At 38.2% G+C, this 11895-nt stretch overlaps 1 protein-coding gene across 1 annotated transcript; it reads left to right on the plus strand.

The window, feature by feature from the left end:
• The first annotated feature begins 1134 nt into the window (after window positions 1-1134).
• LOC114478943 (golgin subfamily A member 6-like protein 2) lies at window positions 1135-2037 on the plus strand. Its single transcript, XM_028472316.1, has 2 exons — window positions 1135-1624; window positions 1671-2037. Exons 1-2 carry the CDS (start codon window positions 1194-1196, stop codon window positions 2035-2037), a joined length of 798 nt encoding a protein of 265 aa, XP_028328117.1. The 5' UTR covers window positions 1135-1193.
• The last annotated feature ends 9858 nt before the right edge of the window (window positions 2038-11895 follow it).

Below are 11895 nucleotides of genomic sequence, written 5' to 3' on the forward strand. Positions count from 1 at the left end.
GACGCTGTACTGCATTCACAGGCTGTGATATCAACAAGTTTAGAATTGTAGCTGTTGTTTTACTGGCTTTTATTCACCAGTGATGATAATCGTGTGTTATTGTCGAGCTGCTGCTTCTAAACTAGAATCAAAATAAAAGTGAAAACAGTTCTCGTGTGTGTTACGGCGATAATAAAGGTTTGTTGTGTGTTTTTCTCGATAGACGTGAAACGTCTCGTTCTCCTTCCCGACGCCCAGACTGAAAGAGGAATTAAATTAAGCCAAATATCTAAACCTCAATTCAGAATTACTATTACATGTAAACACGAAGCAGAACTCTTTGATTCTCAATGATTTCATTTGGAAAAACTAATTCCACATTTAAAAAAAACATTATGGAACCGTGGCTATTGTCACTTTTAACCTCTTTTCACCATATTTCATGATTATTTTTGCCAATTTAACCACATTCACCATTTTTCATTCCCATTATTGGCCAATTTAAACTTTTTTCTGCCACTTTTAATCTAATATTAACACTTTCAACCCTTTTTACAACTTTTTCTGTCTGTTTTTATCCACTCTAAATTGAAACTTTAACTAATTTCTACGGTTTCAACACATTTTCCACCATTTTGGTCACTTTGAACCATTTATTAGTGATTAAAACCATGATTTCCATCTTTAAGATGACTATAATAATAATAATAAACGTTCCTGGATAACAGTGGATATTATTCAGATGAATAAATAAATGTGGTTATCACAGATTCATAGAACAATAAACCATCATTTTACTGACTTTATGGATGGACCCCAAAAATCTCCCCTTTATCCCCCTTATAGATGGTCCTGTCTCCACATGACTGTTCTTCAACCCGTTAACCTTAAAACACAGAAAGTGCATCTTTGACACAATGGTTGCTAGGCTGCCTCCAAAGAGTTCCATTTGTGGGCGGAGCCTCCAGGTTGTCATGTGGCAGGGCTGGTTCTTTTTCTGATTTTGCCTTTCAAGTTTGTACGCCTTTCAAGTTTGTACCCCTTTCAAGTTTGTACACCTTTCAAGTTTGTACCCCTTTCAAGTTTGCACGCCTTTCAAGTTTGTACGCCTTTCAAGTTTGCACAGAAGAAGTAGAACCACATTCACACAAAGATCATAGTTGTCACAGTTTCTACACGTTTGTTGGAAGTTCTCAGAAAGATACACCTTCAAAATGGCTCTGACGAGAATTATAAATTTCTTTAAGCGTAAAGAAGCTGATTCTGAGTTAGGGTTGGATCAGCTAAAGAAGGTGGTATTGGCGAGGAAGCAGGAGAGACTGGAGCTGAACAGTGGGATTCTGGAGAAGACGGTGGAGTGGCATCAGCATGTTGAAGAAGAGCAGAGGAAGAGAGAGGAAGAACTGCAGCAGGAGGAGGTCCATCTGTACCAGTTCTTTGTCTCGCTGCAGGAGGACGAGCAGAAAATAGAACTAAAAGAAAAGCAACTACAGCAGTTGGAGCTGAAGCTAAAGAACAATCAGGAACATCAGGAGCTCCCGCAGGAGCTGATTGAGAAACAAGAACATCTGCAGCAGGAGAAACTCCAACAGCAGGAGATTTCCCTCTTCCTGCAGGAAACACAGCTAAAGCAGGAGGAGGAGCAGCAGGACATAGAATGGAGGGAGCATCACCTTCATCAAAATAAACAGCGGCAAAAAAATCCTGAAGGAGATCATCCATCGCTTTCAGCAAGACAACCAGAACAACCAGGAGCAGCTGCAGCAGCGCCTTCTGCAGACACGCGTGAAGCTAGCGAAGATGGATCAGAGAGAGCTGAGGCTGCAGGAGCAACGAGAGGAGCTGAAGAACGTCATGGAGAAAGTAGAACTCCTGGCAGAAGTAAGTGAGGAGTGGGAGGTGGAAGAACAACGACAAGTGGAGAAGCTGCGTGAGATGAAGGACAAGCTCCAAGAACTGATCTCTCAGAAGAAGAAGAAGAAGAAAAGCTTGTCAAAAAAGCTGAAAGAGATGTTTCGTTCAAACACTGGGAAGAAATTCAAAGAACCTGCATCATAAAAGGATGGACCTGTGGAGACAGAAGAGGAGGTGGAGCCTGAGCAGGGGGCGGGGCTTAAAGAGTAACTAAATAAATAGTAACTAAACCCCAAAACCACCTTTTTCTACTAAATAAACCACCAGGTATTGATGGAAAAACAATAAAACCAATGAATGAAAACAAACTTTCTTGTAACAATGTTTATTCACTGTCTTGTTGGTGAATATGTACTTGTAATAACTTCAACCTACACCATCTTCAGAGTTCTGTTTCTAAAAACAGAAACACACACACACACACACACACAGCCGCTGGTTAACTAGAAGTGCAACACAACACGAGGACCCACAGAACAACGCTAAGTGAAACAGTTAAAAGATGCTTTGAAAGTTTTGAACCTATTTTCATCACTTTTTTCTTGCCATATTTTTGCTCCTTTGAATGTATTTTTGTTACATTTCTCACACTTCTACATCACATTAGTACATGTTCAGCACTTATAAACCCTTTCTACCACTTTTACACCTAATGTCACACATGTTGACACATTATTGGCCACGTTTACATGGGAGCTTTAATTCCTCTTTAAACAAACTATGTAAATACTTCATTCCTAATGCAACAAGACAACAGAGGATCCGACCATCGAAGACGAAAAATCGATTGAAAGAACAGGTGATTGATTACCTGGACTCGAAAGGTATTGAAGTGAACCCAGAAAACATCAACTACTGCCAGCTGCTGCCAAAACGCAAAGACACCAGAGATGTGAAAATTACATTTACCAACGTGAAATATAAAGCTGAAATAATGAACAAGGAAGAAAAATTGTGGGAACGATGGTGTTTATGAACGAGAACCTGACGAAGCAGAATGCAAGTATCGCATGGAAAGCATGCCAACTGAAGAAAGGAGGAAAAATTGTGAAAACTTGGACCAGAGGCTGCAGGATCTACATCACACCCCCAGGAGGAGAAAATGGAAAACCCGTTCTAGTCCAAAGGATGGAAGACCTGGAAAAATACGAATGAGGTACCTAAAAGTCAAAAACACTGATAAAAATCATGGATGTGGACAGAATCACTAAAAATCATCCACAACATCAACAACGAGAGATTAATCAAGTAGACGAAGTGGACCCAAACAACTTTTCACATTGGAAACAACACAAGAACAGCCATTACTACACAGAGAATGACTTCAAAGTGGAAAATAAGAAGGAAAAAGGTCTGTCACTTGTTCACTGTAATTGTCGCAGTATGTATGCAAATTTTGAAGACATTAAGGATTACATCTCTACTTTGTATAGGTTTTGACATAATAGCACTGTCAGAAACTTGGCCAACGTATGCAAAAAGAAAAACATATTATATAAAAAATATATAACAGAAAAAACATTAAAAGCGGAAATACATTACAAAAAATACAGAAACAAAGTTAATAAATTACTAAGAGAAAAAAAAGAGAATACTATGAAAAACAATTAAAAGAGAATAAAAACAAAAACAAAAAATTGTGGGAAATTATAAACATTATAACCATGCGCAAATGCAAAGAAAAAAATGCAGACCATTTTATAATAAACAATGTAAAAGAATACAATAAAAACATAATAGCACAAGAAACTCAACAGTTTTTTCATAAATACTGGAAAAACACACGGAGAGAAGGATTAATAAACACCCAACACTTAAATGGAACCATTTTGACAATGAGAAGAAAGACATTGATAAGTACCTTGTACTTGAAGAAGTAACAGAAGCAGAGGTGGACAGAATAATCACTACCTGTACCTCAAAAAAATCCAGAGATGTTAATAATCTAACTATGAGTCTAATAAAAACCATAACAGCTGAAATAACCCCCGCCACTAACATATATAAGTAATCTATCATTCAAGAATGGTGTTTTCACAGAAAAGATGAAAATTGCAAAAATCAGACCGATTTACAAGGGTGGAGAAAAATGTAATTTCACTAATTATTGACCTATATCAATATTACCACAATTATCAAAAATTCTGGAAAAACTGTTGAGTTGACTCAACAAATTTATAGAAGACAATAATATACTACATGAAGGACAATATGGATTTAGAAAAGGACGTTCAACAGCAATGGCTATAATTGACATCACGGAGAATATAAGAGAAGCATTAGAAAAAAAACTATTTGTATTCGGAATTTTTCTGGACCTAAAAAAAGCCTTTGACACAATTAATCATGATATTCTAGAAGAAAAACTTCAAAATTACGGAATAAAGTACAACGCCTTAAAATGGATTAAAAGTATATGACAAATAGGAAACAATATGTGACTTTGAAGAACACACATCAAAATGCCAAACCATACAGTGTGGTGTTCCACAGGGTTCAATTTTAGGGCCAAACTGTTCATTTTATACATAAACGACATTTTCAAAGTCACAAATTGCCTCAAACTAACGTTGTTTGCAGACGACACAACCATCCTATGATCAGGCAAAGACATTAAAACTCTAATAGAGTCAACAAATGAAGAACTATCAAAAATTCAAACTTGGTTAGATGTAAATAAACTAGCCCTAAACGTCAGTAAAACAAAATTCATTAATTTCGGGAAGAGAAAAAAAACGGTAGATATAAGACTGAAACTAAACATGGAAATAATAGAAGAAGTAAAAGAATATAGGGTACTAGGAGTGTGGATGGACGACAAGCTGACCTGGAAAAAACATATACAAATAGTTAAAAACAAAGTTGCCAAAAGCAGTTACATCCTATGGAAGCTTCAACAAATCCTACAAACCAAATCACTTAAAACAATCTATTCTTCACTCATAGCATCTCACTTAAATTACTGCTCTGAAATATGGGGTAATAACTACAAAACGTATCTTGAACCACTATTTAAATTACAAAAAAAAGCTATAAGAATTTTACATAAAGTACCACACAACACACACACAAACGAATTATTTGAGAAGGCAAAATACCTAAAACTGCAAGAAATAATACACTACAACACACAAATACACGCATTTAGGGCTTCATCAAAAATACTACCACATCAAATACAAAAACGTTTCACATACAATCAAAATTCCTATGAATTCAGACATAATAATGTGTTCAGACCAAACAGGGTCATATCAAACGTTGGCAAACATAGTACTGTGTATAGAGCCATGAACCTCTGGAACAGCCTTGACGAGAGAGACACAACAGTCAGATAATCTGAAACAATTTAAGGAGAAAACACGGAGTACATTTTTACACACATACAGATCTCAAGTCAACTCTTCATTGAACTCTACAGCGACGACATGGAACTCATTAACTGGTCATTGAGCGCCATCGACAAAATCTTCTCAACGAGGCAATTGCTTCAGCACGAAATACCGTGTCCTAAGGACACATACCCAAGTGGATATGTCATGGATGCACGAGGGAGAAGCCAGATGCTCTGTCTCTCTCTGCTGACAGTGGAAGATGTGGAGGACATCTATCTGCTAGGAGTCATGATCTTTGGCCTGCTAATGATGGGGGTATGTGTATGTGCATGTGCCTTTCTGATGGATCGTAAGCTGAGGCGACTCTCAGAGGATATGAAGGTTCTCTGAAAGAAGAAGAACTTTACGTTTGGAGAGTTGGAGGAACGTAAACAACGACTGGAAAAGAAAGCTCGAGGAGATACGGAAAAAAAGGACAGTGAGGAGGAGTAACAACAGGAACAATGACTGCAGACGAGAACACATCACATAAAAAAGGACAAAAAAAAAAAGGGAAGAAACGAGGTTGGATGTAAAATTATCTGTGTTCAAATCAGGGGATGGATCTAAATAAGCATAATGCTTTTTTCCGTCGCCTTTTCCGGCATGAAAAAGGACAAAAAAAAAAAAAAAAAAAACCAATGATGTGATTTTGCTCTGAATGTCAAATGAATTTCTGTGAATGCAACCATGTCAGAAATGAACTGAATGAATAAAAATAAATAATTAAACTTCAATCTGAATTAAGTGCCTGGTTTATTCAGAATTTAATTCTGAATTAGATCATTCCTTTTTCTTGTAAACACTGAACTTGCTTAATTCTGCTTTATGTTAATTTGGGTCGTTTACTGCAATGATGACATAATCCAAAATGGCCGTCCAGACTAGAGCCAAGACCATTTATTTATAAGAGCCTCAGAAAACATGGATATAATGAAAAGAGTGGATGATGGAAGCATAAATATGCAGATTTTCACACAGACTTATTAAACACACACAGACCTCGGTAAACGCGATAAATGGAACAGGCTTCACTGGACGACTGGCACTAGGACCCAGAGGTGGAGTAAATGTGACGCTGTACTGCATTCACAGGCTGTGATATCAACAAGTTTAGAATTGTAGCTGTTGTTTTACTGGCTTTTATTCACCAGTGATGATAATCGTGTGTTATTGTCGAGCTGCTGCTTCTAAACTAGAATCAAAATAAAAGTGAAAACAGTTCTCGTGTGTGTTACGGCGATAATAAAAGGTTTGTTGTGTGTTTTTCTCGATAGACGTGAAACGTCTCGTTCTCCTCCCGACGCCCAGACTGAAAGAGGAATTAAATTAAGCCAAATATCTAAACCTCAATTCAGAATTACTATTACCATGTAAACACAAAGCAGAACTCTTTGATTCTCAATGATTTCATTGGAAAAAACTAATTCCACATTTAAAAAAAACATTATGTAACCGTGGCTATTGTCACTTTTAACCTCTTTTCACCATATTTCATGATTATTTTTGCCAATTTAACCACATTCACCATTTTTCATTCCCATTATTGGCCAATTTAAACTTTTTTCTGCCACTTTTAATCTAATATTAACACTTTCAACCCTTTTTACAACTTTTTCTGTCTGTTTTATCCACTCTAAATTGAAACTTTTAACTAATTTCTACGGTTTCAACACATTTTCCACCATTTTTGGTCACTTTGAACCATTTTATTAGTGATTAAAACCATGATTTCCATCTTTAAGATGACTATAATAATAATAATAAACGTTCCTGGATAACAGTGGATATTATTCAGATGAATAAATAAATGTGGTTATCACAGATTCATAGAACAATAGACCATCATTTTACTGACTTTATGGATGGACCCCAAAAATCTCCCCTTTATTCCCCCTTATAGATGGTCCTGTCTCCACATGACTGTTCTTCAACCCGTTAACCTTAAAACACAGAAAGTGCATCTTTGACACAATGGTTGCTAGGCTGCCTCCAAAGAGTTCCATTTGTGGGCGGAGCCTCCAGGTTGTCATGTGGCAGGGCTGGTTCTTTTTCTGATTTTGCCTTTCAAGTTTGTACGCCTTTCAAGTTTGTACCCCTTTCAAGTTTGTACGCCTTTCAAGTTTGCACACCTTTCAAGTTTGCACAGAAGAAGTAGAACCACATTCACACAAAGATCATAGTTGTCACAGTTTCTACACGTTTGTTGGAAGTTCTCAGAAAGATACACCTTCAAAATGGCTCTGACGAGAATTATAAATTTCTTTAAGCGTAAAGAAGCTGATTCTGAGTTAGGGTTGGATCAGCTAAAGAAGGTGGTATTGGCGAGGAAGCAGGAGAGACTGGAGCTGAACAGTGGGATTCTGGAGAAGATGGTGGAGTGGCAGCAGCATGTTGAAGAAGAGCAGAGGAAGAGAGAGGAAGAACTGCAGCAGGAGGAGGTCCATCTGTACCAGTTCTTTGTCTCGCTGCAGGAGGACGAGCAGAAAATAGAACTAAAACAAAAGCAACTACAGCAGTTGGAGCTGAAGCTAAAGAACAAGCAGGAACATCAGGAGCCCCTGCAGGAGCTGATTAAGAAACAAGAACATCTGCAGCAGGAGAAACTCCAACAGCAGGAGATTTCCCTCTTCCTGCAGGAAACACAGCTAAAGCAGGAGGAGGAGCAGCAGGACATAGAATGGAGGGAGCATCACCTTCATCAAAATAAACAGCGGCAAAAAATCCTGAAGGAGATCATCCATCGCTTTCAGCAAGACAACCAGAACAACCAGGAGCAGCTGCAGCAGCGCCTTCTGCAGACACGCGTGAAGCTAGGGGAGATGGATCAGAGAGAGCTGAGGCTGCAGGAGCAACGAGAGGAGCTGAAGAACGTCATGGAGAAAGTAGAACTCCTGGCAGAAGTAAGTGAGGAGTGGGAGGTGGAAGAACAACGACAAGTGGAGAAGCTGCGTGAGATGAAGGACAAGCTCCAAGAACTGATCTCTCAGAAGAAGAAGAAGAAGAAAAGCTTGTCAAAAAAGCTGAAAGAGATGTTTCGTTTAAAGACTGGGAAGAAATTCAAAGAACCTGCATCATAAAAGGTTGGACCTGTGGAAACAGAAGAGGAGGTGGAGCCTGAGCAGGGGGCGGGGCTTAAAGAGTAACTAAATAAATAGTAACTAAACCCCAAAACCACCTTTTTCTACTAAATAAAACCACAAGGTATTGATGGAAAAACAATAAAACCAATGAATGAAAACAAACTTTCTTGTAACAATGTTTATTCACTGTCTTGTTGGTGAATATGTACTTGTTATTATACTTCAACCTACACCATCTTCATAGTTCTGTTCTAAAAAAGAAACACACACACACACACACACACACACACACACACACACACACACAGCCGCTGGTTAACTAGAAGTGCAACACAACACGAGGACCCACAGAACAACGCTAAGTGAAACAGTTAAAAGATGCTTTGAAAGTTTGAACCTATTTTCATCACTTTTTCTTGCCATATTTTTGCTCCTTTAAATGTATTTTTGTTACATTTCTCACACTTCTACATCACATTAGTACATGTTCAGCACTTATAAACCCTTTCTACCACTTTTACACCTAATGTCACACATGTTGACACATTATTGGCCACGTTTACATGGGAGCTTTAATTCCTCTTTAAACCAACTATGTAAATACTTCATTCCTAATGCTAATTAAACTTAATCTGAATTAAGTGCCTGGTTTATTCAGATTTTAATTCTGAATTAGATCATTCCTTTTTCTTGTAAACACTGAACTTGCTTAATTCTGCTTTATGTTAATTTGGGTCGTTTACTGCAATGATGACATAATCCAAAATGGCCGTCCAGACTAGAGCCAAGACCATTTATTTATAAGAGCCTCAGAAAACATGGATATAATGAAAAGAGTGGATGATGGAAGCATAAATATGCAGATTTTCACACAGACTTATTAAACACACACAGACCTCGGTAAACGCGATAAATGGAACAGGCGTCACTGGACGACTGGCACTAGGACCCAGAGGTGGAGTAAATGTGACGCTGTACTGCATTCACAGGCTGTGATATCAACAAGTTTAGAATTGTAGCTGTTGTTTTACTGGCTTTTATTCACCAGTGATGATAATCGTGTGTTATTGTCGAGCTGCTGCTTCTAAACTAGAATCAAAATAAAAGTGAAAACAGTTCTCGTGTGTGTTACGGCGATAATAAAAGGTTTGTTGTGTGTTTTTCTCGATAGACGTGAAACGTCTCGTTCTCCTTCCCGACGCCCAGACTGAAAGAGGAATTAAATTAAGCCAAATATCTAAACCTCAATTCAGAATTACTATTACCATGTAAACACGAAGCAGAACTCTTTGATTCTCAATGATTTCATTTGGAAAAACTAATTCCACATTTAAAAAAAACATTATGTAACAGTGGCTATTGTCACTTTTAACCTCTTTTCACCATATTTCATGATTATTTTTGCCAATTTAACCACATTCACCATTTTTCATTCCCATTATTGGCCAATTTAAACTTTTTTCTGCCACTTTTAATCTAATATTAACACTTTCAACCCTTTTTACAACTTTTTCTGTCTGTTTTTATCCACTCTAAATTGAAACTTTTAACTAATTTCTATGGTTTTTAAAATCCCATTTCAACACATTTTCCACCATTTTTGGTCACTTTGAACCATTTTATTAGTGATTAAAACCATGATTTCCATCTTTAAGATGACTATAATAATAATAAATGTTCCTGGATAACAGTGGATATTATTCAGATGAATAAATAAATGTGGTTATCACAGATTCATAGAACAATAGACCATAATTTTACTGACTTTATGGATGGACCCCAAAAATCTCCCCTTTATCCCCCTTATAGATGGTCCTGTCTCCACATGACTGTTCTTCAACCCGTTAACCTTAAAACACAAAGTGCATCTTTGACACAATGGTTGCTAGGCTGCCTCCAAAGAGTTCCATTTGTGGGCGGAGCCTCCACTTTGTCATGTGGCAGGGCTGGTTCTTTTTCTGATTTTGCCTTTCAAGTTTGTACGGCTTTCAAGTTTGTACGCCTTTCAAGTTTGTACGCCTTTCAAGTTTGTACAGAAGTAGAACCACATTCACACAAAGATCATAGTTGTCACAGTTTCTACACGTTTGTTGGAAGTTCTCAGAAAGATACACCTTCAAAATGGCTCTGACGAGAATTATAAATTTCTTTAAGCGTAAAGAAGCTGATTCTGAGTTAGGGTTGGATCAGCTAAAGAAGGTGGTATTGGCGAGGAAGCAGGAGAGACTGGAGCTGAACAGTGGGATTCTGGAGAAGATGGTGGAGTGGCAGCAGCATGTTGAAGAAGAGCAGAGGAAGAGAGAGGAAGAACTGCAGCAGGAGGAGGTCCATCTGTACCAGTTCTTTGTCTCGCTGCAGGAGGACGAGCAGAAAATAGAACTAAAACAAAAGCAACTACAGCAGTTGGAGCTGAAGCTAAAGAACAAGCAGGAACATGAGGAGCCCCTGCAGGAGCTGATTAAGAAACAAGAACATCTGCAGCAGGAGAAACTCCAACAGCAGGAGATTCCCCTCTTCCTGCAGGAAACACAGCTAAAGCAGGAGGAGGAGCAGCAGGACATAGAACGGAGGGAGCATCACCTTCATCAAAATAAACAGCGGCAAAAAATCCTGAAGGAGATCATCCATCGCTTTCAGCAAGACAACCAGAACAACCAGGAGCAGCTGCAGCAGCGCCTTCTGCAGACACGCGTGAAGCTAGGAGAGATAGATCAGAGAGAGCTGAGGCTGCAGGAGCAACGAGAGGAGCTGAAGAACGTCATGGAGAAAGTAGAACTCCTGGCAGAAGTAAGTGAGGAGTGGGAGGTGGAAGAACAACGACAAGTGGAGAAGCTGCGTGAGATGAAGGACAAGCTCCAAGAACTGATCTCTCAGAAGAAGAAGAAGAAGAAAAGCTTGTCAAAAAAGCTGAAAGAGATGTTTTGTTCAAAGATGGGAAAGAAATTCAAAGAACCTGCATCATAAAAGGTTGGACCTGTGGAAACAGAAGAGGAAGTGGAGCCTGAGCAGGGGGCGGGGCTTAAAGAGTAACTAAATAAATAGTAACTAAACCCCAAAACCACCTTTTTCTACTAAATAAAACCACCAGGTATTGATGGAAAAACAATAAAACCAATGAATGAAAACAAACTTTCTTGTAACAATGTTTATTCACTGTCTTGTTGGTGAATATGTACTTGTTAATAAACTTCAACCTACACCATCTTCATAGTTCTGTTCTAAAAAAGAAACACACACACACACACACACACACACACACAGCCGCTGGTTAACTAGAAGTGCAACACAACACGAGGACCCACAGAACAACGCTAAGTGAAACAGTTAAAAGATTCTTTGAAAGTTTGAACCTATTTTCATCACTTTTTCTTGCCATATTTTTGCTCCTTTGAATGTATTTTTGTTCCATTTCTCACATTTCTACATCACATTAGTACATGTTCAGCACTTATAAACCCTTTCTACCACTTTTACACCTAATGTCACACATGTTGACACATTATTGGCCACGTTTACATGGGAGCTTTAATTCCTCTTTAAACCAA

The sequence above is a fragment of the Gouania willdenowi genome, chromosome 2, assembly GCF_900634775.1.
Source record: "Gouania willdenowi chromosome 2, fGouWil2.1, whole genome shotgun sequence".
In the NCBI taxonomy this organism is placed as follows: Eukaryota; Metazoa; Chordata; class Actinopteri; order Blenniiformes; family Gobiesocidae; genus Gouania; species Gouania willdenowi.

Bases quoted from the DNA above. Each gene is read 5' to 3' on its own strand.
- LOC114478943 (XM_028472316.1), top strand. From the start codon at position 1,194: ATGGCTCTGACGAGAATTATAAATTTCTTTAAGCGTAAAGAAGCTGAT. The intron at 1,625-1,670 runs GCAGGACATAGA...CAAAATAAACAG, and splicing joins CTAAAGCAGGAGGAGGAGCA to CGGCAAAAAAATCCTGAAGG.